This window comes from Schistocerca americana, chromosome 6 (assembly GCF_021461395.2).
Source record: "Schistocerca americana isolate TAMUIC-IGC-003095 chromosome 6, iqSchAmer2.1, whole genome shotgun sequence".
Classification (NCBI taxonomy): Eukaryota; Metazoa; Arthropoda; class Insecta; order Orthoptera; family Acrididae; genus Schistocerca; species Schistocerca americana.
The window spans coordinates 525,822,603-525,838,217 of NC_060124.1; the positions used below are offsets into that span (position 1 = coordinate 525,822,603).

General features: G+C 43.7%; 1 protein-coding gene across 1 annotated transcript in view; it reads left to right on the plus strand.

Moving 5' to 3' along the window:
- Positions 1-15,615, plus strand: part of LOC124619228 (ribonucleoside-diphosphate reductase large subunit) — an 80,279-nt gene that overhangs the window by 19,684 nt on the left and 44,980 nt on the right. Inside the window, exon 4 of the mRNA XM_047145467.1 lies at positions 3,309-3,469. Coding sequence (XP_047001423.1) covers positions 3,309-3,469 — 161 coding nt within the window. The remainder of the gene's footprint in view (positions 1-3,308; positions 3,470-15,615) is intronic.

Below are 15,615 nucleotides of genomic sequence, written 5' to 3' on the forward strand. Positions count from 1 at the left end.
TGGAAATAAAGGACTATCAGGAGTAACAGGTAAGAGAGATTATGTATTATCTTCTCGGTGTATCCAAGAAAATGAAATGTTGACAAAAAGTTCTTGGTCAGAACGCTACACTAGTAAGGGCCAGTTTTACAGTCCCTGGCTAGCAGCTGCTAAAGTTCTATTCTGGGAGCAGCGTGGAAAACGCGTTGTACGAACACGTAATAACGCCTAACCATAGAGTAAACGCGGGATAACTAAACTGGTGATTGTGGCAGGGGTAGTGAAGTTAACTGGAGAATAAGTTTTGACACTGGCAGGAATTGTTACTGAATTAGCGATGACAAATTGTTTGTTAGAATGAGGAAGGAGAAGAAACGGGGACATCACATAATTGTGGAAGAATATGACAATTCCAAATTTATATAAAAATTTCGTAGTAGTACTTTTCGGTTTCATGCTTCAGAAGCTGGAGCGTATGAATGAAATGTGAAGCTGTTTCTTAACATAAAACGTTTTGCTAGTATTAGGCAATACTATCTAGTATTGCCCTGGTTGTGAAATATCGTAGATCTGGTGCTGATGTGCAGCGCATTCTGAGTTACAGTGGGGAGATGAGTAGTTTCCACGTGACCTTAGTTTGCGTTCAGTGATTTTGTTGTTTCTTTTAGTTTCATGTCAAATGAAAACAAAACAATTTCTGTGGCCGGGAGCTATCAATAAAGTGGATTAAAATAAATTGACATAATTATGGAAGGCTAAAATATGTTATTAATTTCATGTTTTATTTTATTTCCACCTTTCTGACAGACAAGCATTAATCGCCTTGCGAAGCAATGAAGTTATTTTTGTCGGTTTTCTAAAGAAATTTGGCTTTTATTAATCTTTTCCGCTGAGGCAGTCAATTTATTTGGAATGAAGTGTTTAATTCCACACTATTGGCTAGTTTCGACTGTTTGCTGCATTTAAAGTGCACGTTTTCATCTGCTAGCATGTATGGTATTATGCCACAATAACGAACCAACCATGAGAATACAGTATCGGCACTCCAAGAAAATTTACATCCGAATGTGCATTTAAGCCAAATTATGCATTTTTAGTATTGTTCATGAAATTCCGATGCTCTTAGGGTATTCTCTAATGTCTTGTTTCTTCTATGACATAACGTAAAGTCGTTTAATGTTTTACACGTACAAACATACAGGCTTCCTGCGCCATTGTAGCTGCGCAAGCTCAGTGACTCCTGTTATCAGGTGCTCTCTGGCAGCTGCTGAAGCAAACCTGTTTCTAACAAGTCGCTGGAAAATCCTGCGAATGGTTGTTTGAGAAGCATTACTTACAAAGTAAATTTCCTTTAAGCAAGATGAACTGTGTGCGAGAATGTACAATAAATTTCTTAAATTACAGAGCGTTTGAATCTTATTTAAAAATCAACTCTTTGAGGACGACCATTTAGAATAAGTTCGAGGCCCGAAAATTTGTGTCATTAAAAATTATACTGGCACAATTGTGTGATGTATCGTAAAGTGTAAGATCAACATTGCATGTGAAAGCTTAGCTTTTCTTGTTGCTTATTAACCTTTGAGACCAATTTTAGATGTGAAAGCTTTTCTTTTCTTGTAGCAACACCATGTATATTAATTTAAACCATTAACTTTTCCTATTTCTGTGTTTGCGCTATTTAAGTGTGTTGCTATCGGCTGACTACATGAGTGTCCTATGCTCTGAATATCCATTGTCATCGGCTGGCGAGATCACGTGATACGAGCTATGACTGGCTTACAAAAGCGCATCAATGTCTAGATTTCAATGCTTCGGAAAGTAATATATGGTATTTGGTGGAATTAGAGTTTATACTTTAATAATACGAAAATATGCAGTTTACATGTTGCTGAAAATCAGACATCTTTCCAAAACTTGTTTTTTTCCGCTATGTTTTGTTTCCTAAAGTGCCGGGAAATTCTATGCCGGTGTATAAAGCTGTAACCATTCAAAGGACTGATAACTTTTATAGTTCCGAGGAAAAGTGTACTATCACTTAACACAGAAAAAGTGTATTTTCACCCGGGAAAATCCATGTGTACTTCCTGTTCATAAAATTTTATTGGTATTCATGTTACTGATCTACCTTAAGTCAGCACTGCATTGTAGCTATATGTTCCCTTCCCTTTACACTATACAGTGACAGAAATGTCCAAATTAAATCCTATGTCATGCAAAACAGTGAAAATGGTATGTGTGACTGCCTTGAAAAGCACCTGACTCCTTAAGGATGACTAACCTGCTGTGTGTCAGATGATCCTTTCTACGATAATAATTTTAAACACGACAAATCACGTCTTCAGCAAATTAATCTGTATTGGTAATCCACTTATCCACATAACACTTTTCCCCCGAGTTTCAAGCTTCAGTGTTTCTTGGGAATAGGGTTTTTTTATTTATTCAAATTTGGAGAAGTTCTATCGATCACGTAGTTAATAGATAGCATCGGGCCACTATTAAGTTTTTCAATCTCAAAGCAATCGCATATTGTGCAAACCATTTTTCTCATCTTACCTCATAAAGCAACCCACTGGCTGAGGGAATGACGTCAAACTTAACCGCTCATAACTTCTGATTAATTTCCTTCTGGTACTGCTGAGAACCCCACAACAACTAACAGTAACAACAAATAAAATAAAAACTTCTACAAACAGTGAATATTATAACAAACAAAATGTCAGGGTGCAGCGAACACATGGGGCAGCAAGCTGTCTAAAACGCCAGCAAAGTGCAAGAGGGAAGTGTTGTGACGATGGGGGTGAAGGTTTGGCAACTGTGAGTGCCTGCTGTGGCTACAGGTCTCGTGGTATTGGTGAAATATGTGCTGTGCGGCCCGTGTGGTCTCGCTCTCTATTGCTTCTGCCGTAGCTGTCAATCCTAAAGTAAGTTTGAACAGACTATAATTGATGTGTACTATAGTCATCTCAAACTTAAATAATGTGTATTTGGAGCTTGCCCTTTCACTTCTCACTGTTGGAATATTTTTAATTATATTAAATGTTATTATGGTTTGTAAGTAATAAATAAGGAAAGTTATGTGGCTGTAGATCATATGTTGTGTGTAACTGTTTCTGACTGACTAGACTAAAGATCTTATTTGTTATGTACTGTAAACTTACTGCTGATGTTTCAGGGACAAAATTTAAAGTGTACTGGAACACATTAGAATGCTTTTTGATGTGTTCCTTAAAACACTGTAGGATTATATTAATAATTACAGTATGTTGTTTAAGTTCCTTATGTTAACATTTTAACTTCTCTTGATTCGCTTATGACATTTCTTCCCACAGATGTAATGGATGATTTGTATAATATGGTCAATCCTGTGACAAAAAGGAAAAGTCCACTTATATCAGAATTCCACCACAACGTTATTATGAAAAATGCAGACAGGCTTAATTCTGCAATAATTTATGATAGAGATTTTAGTTACAACTACTTTGGATTCAAGGTAATGCCTCTAAAAATAATCTCGTTAGCAAGTATTGTATATAAACTTTGCTTAGTGTCATGGGGATAAGTAAGTAATTGGAATTGTTTACTTGGTTACAGCTTTCAGCTGTAACTTGCTTGTGGCTGCTCTTTGATGTTGATACCTGGTAATTTAATCTTAAGTGCCACTAAACTTAGGGAATTTCTTATTACTAGTATTTGAATTTTTATATAGTATCTGCAGATTTTTTCCCCTTAAAACAGCAGCGTTAGTTTTTGCACTTTGAATGGTTCTTACACTTTAGGTTTAATTTGTATACATAGTTATTGTTTCAATGACTTAAGCTTCTTTCTTCTTTTGCTTCTTTCTTCTTTTCTACACCATCTTTTCATCCCTTTCCTTTGCAGCTTTCTCATAGCTTACAATTTTATTGGCTTTTCCACCTCACTCACAGAAATATGTGTAAATGACCTCCTTATAACTTTTACTTTCATTACAGAAGGGTTTCGCACATTGGTAATCGATCTTTAGGTTCTTTACTTTCCGTAGCTTGCACATACATAGTCTCTCACAATTTTTGTAGAATTATGGTGGTGTATCATAACTGTGGTTTTAGGTGAGAAGTGCAGTTGCTGGAAATGACTCTGTTTAACCTAAGAATGTAGACATGCAGGGAAGTTGAGTGAAGGTGGTTTTTGTCTGAATTGTTAGTCATGTTCCACTGGATAATAGTCTCTTTTGCACCCTGCATCATATGATATGGATTGTAGCTCTGAGCATAAGGCAAGAGGTTGATTCTAGATCTGATCACTGAGAAGACTGTTGCGCACTGGAGCTTTTGGCCAAAGCTTTCTTTAGACAAGAACAGAAAATGCACACATATTCACACAAACACACACCTCTCGCATAATGACTGCTGTCTCAGCTGTTGAGTTGAACTAAAGCAGCAGTCTGGAGTGAGTTGGGGAAAGTAGAGGGTACGGGTGGGGAGAGAAGAATGCTGTCAGGCGGAGCATGCATGGACTAAAAGGTGGCAAGCAAGGCTGCCAGGTGCGGCTTGAGACTGTGAGGAAAAGGTGGAGGGAGGGTTGTGAATGGTGAGCAGAAAAGGAGAGGAAAATACCTGTGAGTTCACTGGCAGAGAGCATTCACAATAAGGATGAGGGGTGTCAGTTGGGAGGAGGTGATAGGACAGAGGGCTGAAAATGTTGAGTGGAGTCGGGGGAGAGGGGGGGGGGGGGGACGGTTGAAACCGCATACACTCTAACATCCGACCACACTATATCAATGGTCTCATCTGCGTGCAATACACCACTACATGACCAAGTTGATTGTTAGTGCAGCTTATCATATGCCAAATTCTCTCCCCCCTGCAGGTCCGGGGATTAGAATAGGCCTGAGGTATTCCTGCCTGTCATAAGAGGCGACTAAAACGAGTCTCTCACTTTTCGGCCCTATACGTTCAGGTCCCATTTTCTGGTTTGACCTGGCACTTTCCAAACTCTGCAGAAGTGCGGGCCATATGGGGAAGGACGCCTTAAGTGGTGCATAATTTGTCCATAGTGCCATTAGCTTCTGTCTCCTGAATCTCTTGTCATCATAGCTTTGCATCTCCACCTTCAATTCAACTATTTGGGTGAGGACACTTCCCAGGGTATGTCATCTTTTTCCATTGTCTCCTGCCCTCTTTCACCCCCATGACAATATCGGATTTCTCTGCACCCAGTATCCAGCACAGTACCCAGCCTGTTGTTGTGGGGGCCATCATGTACCCAATCGCAATCTCCTTTTGCAGTCCAACAACGAGCTCCACGCCATTGTAGAATGATGAGTTGTTCATTTCATCCGGCATTTTTACAGGTGACCCAAAGACAAAAGGTTTGCTACTGGTGCCTTCATCTCGGCCTTTGAGGGTGATTCATTGCCTGAAAAGGTCAAGGTTATGGTTTACCGCTGTGACGTTAAACCATACGTCCCTCCCCCTATGCGACGCTTTAAGTGGTGGAAGTTTGGTCACGTCTTCCCGCTGCACTTCCAGTGCCACAAGTCGAGACTGCGGACATACACGACAGTCAGATACTCCACGTGGGCCTCCTCCCACTTGCATCAACTGTGGAAAGCTCCACTCCCTGTGCTTGCCAGACTGCTCAGAACTCCGAAAAGGGCGGAAAATTATGGAGTAAAAGACCCTGGACTGATTGACTTACCAAGAGGCTAAATGTAGATTTGAAAGATTACACCCCATTCGGTTAACGTTGACATATGCTGCAGCTACTTCACCATCGCTGTCCCAAGTGCCAGTGGTTCCTCACTCTGTGCCACGAACAGTGGGCCCCCTGGACCGCAAGAGTACATCCGCCCCCTTGGTGGTAGAGGGCAAATCTTCCTCCATTGCTCCCGAAGCACCTAATTCGGGAGCAAGGCTCCCCAAATGCAGGGGACATCGCCAGTGGCTAAAGGAGCCAAAGACTGCTGGACGAAGAGCCTCACATTCTTCCTCCAAGCCTGAAGCTGCTTCGGAGAAGTCTTCCCAGCAAGCCCCCAAAGCGAAGTGAAGTGAGAGAGCAAGCAAACAAACAAAGTAGTAGTCTGCTAAGAAACAGGACCCTCTGGTGGCCCCAACACCACCACTCCCTTCCAGTTCTGCATCTGAGGGTGATGTGGAGATCTTAGCATCTCCTGAGGACATGGATCTCACTGATGCCTCATCCACCATAGCAATGGATAGAAACACTCAATGGGTGGCAGCAGGTGACCCTGAGGCATAACCTGCCTCCTTGCGCGCTTCGTGCCTAAACATCATCCTCCAGTGGAAATGCTGTGGTTTTTTCGACCACCTAGCTGAGCTACAGCAACTGTTAAGTTTTACACCTGCTTTCTGCATTGCCCACCAGGATACCTGGTTCCTGGGAATGCAGGCCCCTGCCCTCCGTGGCTATAAGGGATATTAAAAGAACCGTAGCGACTATTATAGTGTGTCAGGTAGAGTTCGTGTCAATGTCCTGAACTTAGTATGCAGTGAACCCCGAGCCTCTGCGTCAGAGAATTAACCCCCCCCCCCGGCCTTACACACTCTCAAATGGTGGATGAAAGGGAAAGTCCTGTCATTCACTAAACGCCACAGTGAACCCTATAATGCCCCATATACAGAGTGGGAGCTTCTCAGTGCCCTTGCATATTGCCCCGACACAGCTCCTGGGCCAGATCGGATCCACAGACAGATGATTAAACATCTGTCGTCTGACTGCAAGCGATATCTCCTCGTCATCCTCAACTGGATCTGGTGCAATGACTATTCACCGCAATGGCAGGAGAGCACCATCATACCAGTGCTCAAACCTGGTAAAAACGCGCTTTATGTGGATAGCTATTGGCCCATCAGCCTCACCAACATTCTTTGTAAGCTGCTAGAACCTATGATGTGTCGGCGGTTGGGTTGGGTCGGGTCCTGGAGTCACGTGGCCTACTGGCTCCATGCCAGGGCAGTTTCCGCCAGGATCACTCTGCCACTGATAATCTTGTGTCCCTCGAGTCTGCCATCCGAGCAGCCTCTTCCCGACGCCAACATCTTGTTGCCATCTTTTTTGGATTTACAAAAAGCTTACGACACAACCTGGTGGCATAATACCCTTGCCACATTGTATGAAAGGGGTCTCCGGGGCCCCCTCCCGATTTTTATTCAAAATTTCCTGTCGCTCTGTACTTTCCGTGTTCAGGTTGGTGTCACACATAGTTCCCCCCCTATCCAGGAGAATGGAGTCCTGCAGGGCTCTGTATTGAGTGTATCTCTATTTTTAGTGGCCATTAATGGCCTATCAGCAACTGTAGGGCCGTCTTTCTCACATTCTCTGTACGAAGACTTCTGCATCTCGTCCTGATGCTCCAGTACTGGTGTTGCTGAGTAGGGCCTACAGGGAGCCATGCACAAGCCACAGTCATGGACTGTAGCCCATGGCTTCCAGTTTTCGGCTGCAAAGTCGTGTGAGGGTGACATGCACTTCTGTCGGAGTCGTACCGTTCATCTGGAACCACAACTTTACCTTAATGATGATCCACTCACTGTAGTAGAGACATATCGATTCTCAGGACTGGTTTTCGATGCCCGATTGACTTGGCTTAGTCACTGTCGTCAGCTTAAGTGGAAGTGCTAGGAGCACCTTAATGTCCTATGCTGCCTGAGCAACACCAACTGGGGTACAGATCGCTCTGTGTTGCTGCAGCTCTACAGAGCCCTTGTTCAATCCCACCTTGACTATGAGAGTCTGGTTTATGGTTCGGGGGCACCCTCAGTGTTGAGTTTACTGGACCCTGTGCCCCACTGTGACGGAAGCTTTTAGGATGAGTCCGGTGACCAGCGTCCTGGTGGAGGCTGGAGTTCCTCCATTGAAGATTTGGCTCGCCAGTTACGTTGGACACGTTCGTAGTTCTCCTGCGCATCCGAATTACTGTCTCGTTTTCCCACCCAAGGCAGTTCATCTGCCACATTGGTGGCCCAGGTCAGGGCTAACAATTGCTGTTCGCATCCGATCCCTTCTGTCCGAACTGGAGTCTGTGCCTTTACCACCTGTACTTGAGGTCCATTCACGTACACCTAGGCCGCAGTTTTTCCTGGACCTTTCACATGGCCCTAAGGACTAAGTTAACCCCGCGGCTCTCCGCTGTCACATCCTCTAGATTCTTGACATGTACCGAGGCCATGAAGTGGTTTACACTGACGGCTCGACGGCTGATGATGACATTGCCTTCATCCCTGGACGACGTATTGAACAGCATTCAGTGCTCGATGGCTGCAGTGTTTTCACTGCAGAGATGGTGGCTATATCTCATGCTCTTGAGCACATCCGTTCATGCCCTTCAGAGCCATTTCTTGTGTGTGCTGATTCCTTGAGGAGCCTACAAGCTATCGACCAGTGCTACCCTCATCACTGGGTTTTATCATTCAGTGTCAGTTTTAGTGCATGTCCTTTGTTCCTTTGTGTTCTACATCCTAGTGCTTTTTAATGTGTCGCAGAGTGGCTGCTCTCTTGTTTTCATCCCTTCTACCTGTTTCTTGCATCTATGGTTTTCTTGTCCAGTTTTGTCCATTTTAGTCTTTGTTCCCCTTCTGTCATTCTTGTGGTTTTCTCCTTTCTTCCAGCTGTTTTTTGTATGTCTTGATTATTTTACTCCCACCCTTGTGGAATTTTTTTAATCAGAACGAGGGACTGATGACCTAGCACTTTGGTCCCTGCCCCCTCTTTTAAACCAACCAACAAATCCACAGCACTGCCATCGGCACCCACTTGACATCCTCATATGCCATCTTGTTTATGGATCATCTAGATGAAACCTTTCTAGCTAACCAAAACCCCTAACCCTTTCAGAGGGTGGGCCACCTGTAAAAACTACCATGCCATATGTTAGCTGTCACAATCATTGTACATCTTTTCCCCTCTTCCAGTGCAGGTTTATTGATGATATCTTCATGATCCTAACCCGGGGCCAAGATACCCTATCCTCATTCCTTCACAGCCTCAACACCTTCTTTCCCATCCCCCCCAACTGCTTCTCAACCTAGTATGCCACCTTCCTTGGCGTTTACCACCACCTGTCTCATGGCTCCATTCACACCTTTGTTCACATGTAACACGTCAAACACCAAAAGTACCAGCATTTTGGCAGCTGCCATCCATTCCACACCAAAAAATCCCTTCCATGCAGCCATACCATGCTGGGACAGCATATATGCAGCGAAAAGAACACTCTTGCCCATTATGCTGAATGTCTGACAAGGGCCTTCATAGAGGCACTATCCCCCCTCCCCGCGACCAATCCACGATCCTATGCCGCATTCCCACATACACCTGATTGCCCCTTTGTTGCCCAGTACCAACCTGGAATGGAATGAATGAACTACATTCTTTGCTTGGGCTTTGATTGCCTATCATCATGCTCCGAAATGATGGAACATTGTATCCAATATCCTTCCCACCCCTCCTGCCATTCAATCTCCAAAAAATCCTAGTCCATCCTTGTGCCACTCCCAATCCCAGCCCCTTGCCACATGGATCATTTCTCTGGGGGAGACCCAGGTGTAAGACTTGCTCAGTCCACCCACCCAGCACTTACTATCCCAGTGCTGTCACAGGCTGAGCCTACCCCTTCCGAGGCTGGGTCACCTGTGAAAATAGCCGTGTCATATACTGGCTCTGTCACAATCATTGTACGGCTTTTTATATTGGTGTGGCTATCAACCAGCTGTCCACCATGCTGAATGACCACCACCAAACTGTGCCCAAGAGCAGAGTGGACCACCGTGTGGCACAACATAAAGCTGAATATAACATGCAGTATTTCAGTGGCTGCTTCATACTCTGGGATGTCTAGATCCTCCCCTCCATGACCAACCTTTCCGAATTGCACAGATGGAGTTATCCTTACAACACATTCTGCATTCCTGAAATTATCCCCGCCCCTACATACAATCCCCTCACTTCCATCCAACATTTTCTATCCCCTGTCCTATCACCACCTCACACCTGACGTCCCCTCTCTGTTCCTATACTTTTCTGCTCACTATAACTATCCCCCCCCCCCCCTCCCCCATCTTCCCCGTTCCCACAGCCTCCCAGTGCTGGACCTGACAGCCTTATGATGCTGTTTTCTAATCCCTGTGCGCTTTGCACCAGACAGTGCCCAACCCCACCCCCACCCCCATTCAGCTGAACTGTGACCTACACTGTCACAGTAAAAGACACAAAAATAATTTTCTTGTGTGATGTGCATGTGGGTGGGTGTTCCAATGCCTGGTGCAAGTCTTCTTATTTGGCCCCACTTCGGCAACATGCACGTTTTTGATGATGAAATAATAACACAACACCCAATCTGAATGGAGAAAATATCCTACCCAGCCAAAATCGAACCCTGGCCCTTAACAGGCATTCATCTGTGCTGAGCACTCAGCTACAGAGATGGACTAATTTCTTGTAGACTTTGCCTCAGAGTACTCTGTTACACAGGTATTCAACTGGCTCCCATCATACATAAAAAAAAGAGATTGGGAATTCCTACCAGTTCAAAAGAAAATGAATGGCAAGTAGTAGTGTTCTTTGTAAACCTGCATGGCAAGTACTAATGTACTGCAACAGGGGTGTTTGTGTCACAGATGTAGGTAACCACTTAATTATACCAATGTAATCTAGTGAGTATTGAGCTGCGAATGAAGTTCCTCAGAAGTAGGATAGGAGTAATGAGGAGAGATAGTAAGAGGAATGAAAGAGTAAGGGAAATAGTGGAAAGAGGAACCCTTGCAGATCAAGATACACACATCAAGGCAAAGACGGTATAGGCACTTCAGGAGACAGGAAAGTGAGGGGATTCCCAAGGAGATACACAAAGGAAATGACCAAGAGGTAAACCAAGGGACAGGTGGCTTTAATATGTGGAGGAGTGTATTGAGAAAGGATGTGAGAACTGGACCAGAGTGAACACTGAAAGGTGGTGGGAAAACAGGAGTAGATAGTGAGGCTTATGTTCCAAACAGATGATGATGATGATGATGATGATGATGATGATGATGATGATGATGGTTGAGCTACCAATAGGGGTACATAGTAGGTAAACATAAAGGAACAGTGTTGATATTGTAACCAAAGGACCACACAGTATGAAATGCATGTAGTATTGGAAGTGTTGCAGGGGTACCATGATAATCACATCCTTTCAAATTGTACTATCTGTAACATAAAATGGAGATGCTCAGTGGAATGATGAAGTTGATTGTGAATTGTTTCAGTTTAGGTAGGAGAAGTAACATGGCACTATGATTTGCGCCTAATCTTTGCTTGGTTCAAAATTAAAAAGTTACAATTATGTGTAGATTTAATTCTGGTCAAAAGTAACTTATTTCATCAGGAGAAAGTTTTAAATCACAATCAAAGTTCTGTCTGCAACAAATGGCTTGGCTGCTGCCTCCACGCCAGTATCAGCAGTACACCAAAGGAATAATACTACAGTGAGTGGTAATAGGGTCATATACAGAGGCAGGCAGAAAGGTTGTCATGTTGCCTCTGTCAGTGACACAGTTTATAAACGCTAAGGATGAAAAATTTGGCCTCAGTGCATCTGAATTTGTGTTGCAAAGTTTCTGTAGTTTCTTGTTTCAGGAAAGTGCTCAGTCATCCCCGTGTCCTTTCAGTGTTACTTCTTTCATGAACTGCCTTTTTCATTTTGCTGTTATTATGTATTTGTGTATTTATGTCCTTCGTTTCTTCAATTTAGAACAAGGTGTTCTGTGCTTTGTACATGCAGTTATATGTAACATGTACAACTATTAAAGTTTCTTCTCTCCCCCCCCCCCCCCCCCCCCCCAACCTCCTCCCTCCACCCCGGAGTTCACTACTCTTTTTAAGTACGTGGTTGGCTACCACGGGGTCCTGGCACGCCAGCCTTTGCAGCATTGGTTCCTCTTTCTGTCCCGCAAACCTACACTTTCTATCAGATGGTCCTTGTGGTACAGACTCTTTTATTCAGTTTACAATTTTGGTCTTGTTTTCTACTTTCACTCCCAGCCCTATCTTCACCTTCCATTAATACAGGGTCACCATTGTTGGGTTTGACTTGCCATTTTTTCCAAATTTTATGAAGTGCATGTCGTGCAGGGAAGGTCATCCACTGTTGTGTATTCAATGCCTCCATGTCCTTCTACCCTGGCAGCCTTCCTTCCTATTGTCGTATTCCCAAAACCCCGCACAATAACCATCCTGTAGGGGGGGGGGGGGGGGGGTTGTCAAGTACATGGACATGGTAGCCACCTGATCACACAGGGATTGCACTGTTAGTGCCGGCGTTGCACATTCCCCATGTATGCCATGGAGTATGTGCCCGTCATGACTGTGGCATGTCTCAATATGGTCCAAGGCGTCATCTTTCACTGTGATCTTCAGCAACTTGACGATGAGCTGCAGACCAGCTTAGAGCGACAGTGTGTGCACTTCACCTGTTGTGCCCACAGGGGACCAAGGGAAAACAAGAGTTGCTACTGTGGCCTTCATATTGACTTTTGAGAGTGATACATTGCTTGAGAAGGTCAAGGTGATGGTCTACAGTGTGACATGAAACCCTATGTTCCTACTCCTATGAGATGCTTCAGGTGTATGAAGTTCGGACATATATCTTTCCATTGCACTGCTACCCTTGTCTGCAGGAGTTGTAGACATCGACTCCATGTGAATGTTCCTTGTGCCCCTCCCTCCATCTGTGTAAACTGCAGTGAGCTCCACTCTCCCTGTTCACCAGTTTGCTCTGTTTTTAAGCAAGAGAAGAAAATCCAAGAATATAAGACCCTGGACAAGCTCACATATCAAGAGGCCAGAAAAAAGTAAGCATCTAAATCCGGACAAATGACGCAATCTTATGCTACATCTGCAACGGTGTCACCTTCACTGATGACAATGCCTTCCTCTGTTGTCTCTCTTATGGTGGACCCTCTGAGCCACCCACCAAAACCTGCCCCCAGGCAGTTGGGCCCCTTCTGTGCTTCCACCACACCCACCTTGGGAGCATTGGTTCCCCACCTGCTGGGAACGCCTCATCCTCCTCCGGCTTCTCTAGCAACGGAGAGACACTTGGGACTCTTCCTTCCATGGTTCCTGCTGCCTTCCACGGTTCCTGTTGGTCCACAGCCGTACACCAGCTGGTAGCTGAAGGAACTATAGGTTGCTATCCATCAGACTTCTTGTTGCTCCTCTGTACCTGAAACCAATGCAGGGAAACTTTCTCACTCCTTATCTTCTAAGGAGGAGGAGGACAAGGACAAATAGGAGTCCTCTAAGACTAAACAGCTGTCAATAAAGAACTTTGATATGAAGGACCAGTTAAGAACACTGATGGGGGAGCATTTTAAGGAGCTTCTAAATTGTGCAGACAACCTAGAGGAAAAGATGAGGTAAGTTCCGGAGGAACTCTGAGCATATCAAAATAGAAATCTAAGCATCCCACAGTGGCTGCAATTAGGAGTGCTTTGAGAAGCCAGAAAGATGAATAGGCTCCATTCTTAGTCAACATAGCACCAGAACTCTTAAAATCTGATATCGAAAGTACTTCAAAATGTTCGACCCATTGCTGTGTATTTGGCTGGAAGAGAAATCCTAAAGGGGTGGAAAAATGGGTTTGTGGTTAAGTTTCAAAAAATGGAGAATCTGCCAGGTTGCAACAGCTCTCATGGTATTACATTTCTGTCGGTGCCCAGTAAGGTCCTGATCAGAGATATTTAAAAAATGGATTAAAAATTCACTTGAAAATAGACTGCATAAAGAGGACACTTTTTGGGCACAACATAATTTCGTTGAGCTTATGTACACTCTTAGGGTCATATTTAAAAAAAGCAAAGAATTCCAGGCAACTATGTGTGGTATTCATTGATTTTGAAAAGGCCTTTGAGTCTATGAAACATAAAGTATGTGACAGGTGTCGCAGAAGTTTAGTATACAACAAAATGTCCCAAACATGAGAGATCTGTATAATGGCTACAGATGTTTTGTGTTCCACAAGGGAAACCTCACAGAGCCAGTAAGACGTCAACTGGAGTCCAGCAGTTTTATATTTTGTTACAAAACACTTTCTACTGGTCTATGACTTTGTTGTGAGCAGAATCACAGCAGGCAGGAGATGAATCCATGAATTCACTGAAAAAAGAAGCAGAGACTGCTGAATTGAAGATATATAAGTCAAACGAAGGAAGTGAGAGTAAATTCTGGGAACGTGGAAGTGTCGCTGTGTGTAGGGGAGCAGGAGGGGGAGATTATCAATTCAGTCATGTATCTGGATAGTGATGTGAAAAAACTAAAATCTGTGTTTTTAATACAAGTGTGAAGGCAGTCCAGTCCGTCTGTATGCTAGTGAAAGTTGGTTAGTAGACAAGAACAGAACATCATAGTTACAGAGTTTCATAAATGCGTGTCTCTGGCACATAATGAATATCCTGTGCCCAGAAAAAATGTGGAACAAAGTTCTCTCAAGAAAAACGAACCAGATTCCTGTAGAAGAACAGAATGCGAGAGAAAGTGGAGATGGCCAGAGCACACATTGAGAAAGCCAGACAGAGCAGTTGGGAGGAAGGCATCGGAATGGTATCTCCAAAGAACAAGGAAGAGAGGCTGATCTTAGAGATACATGGAAGAGAGTGGTGAATGGGGAAGCAAGGAGAGTTGGCAAGACCTGGGTCGAACCATGTGAAATGGATAAAGACAAACATGGATGGCAAGTTATCCTGGGTGCCCTATGTCCCCATAAGGGCCAAATGAATTAAATCATGTAAGTTTACCAAAGAATTTTAAGAATCAATTTCACAGATAAGATACAAAGTGAAGCACTAATGGAAAAGATATGTGAGGATTGAAGTGTTTGAAAGACACACAGCAGAAGGGGTGGGTTAGTGGGACATGTGCTACGGTATATCCTGAAGCAGTTAACCTGGCTGTAAAAGGCGCAGTCAAGGGGAAATACTGATACAAGAGCAGGCTGGTCACCAGCAAATAAATAACACAATTAAGAGTTGTGAAAGAAAGGAAGTTGTAGCAATGTTTCTTAGGTGATAGCTGTACTGTAAGAGAAAAGTGTTACAGGTCCACAATGAAGAAACGAAAACAAGGAAAGAAAGTGTGGGATCATAAGTAGAAGTAAGCTTTCGTACCAAGCACTAGTGTCCCAGTGCTGACATTTCCCTTATGTGTTACTTGTTCGTAGACTATAGTAAAGGTCTATGTTAAATTCTTGTGTGTTTTTGTAAATGTTGTAATTTTTACTGTGAATTGCATAATGTTCTCATGGTGTGTTGCCAGATTGTTGTTCCTGGGACAATAGTTCTGCCTAGCTTATCATTGAGCATTCTGTCATTCTGAATTCATGGGGACTGCCCTTCCTTTTATAACTGCTGATTACCCCTCCTGTCTCCTTTCCATGGCCGTGGCTTTCCATATGTCACCCTTGCCTATCTGAACCATTCATGGTGTTCAGGTTGTACCAGTGACTGAATTCCTGGTTTGTGACCCGAGTTGAGTTTCCTGAGACACTTGTTGAATTTAAGCCAAAATCCTGTGTCTTTCTCTGATTATAGCTGGCATGTCCATTAAGACAACTGAATCTCAACTGACTCTGTAATTATGCTACTATATAACCCTCACCTC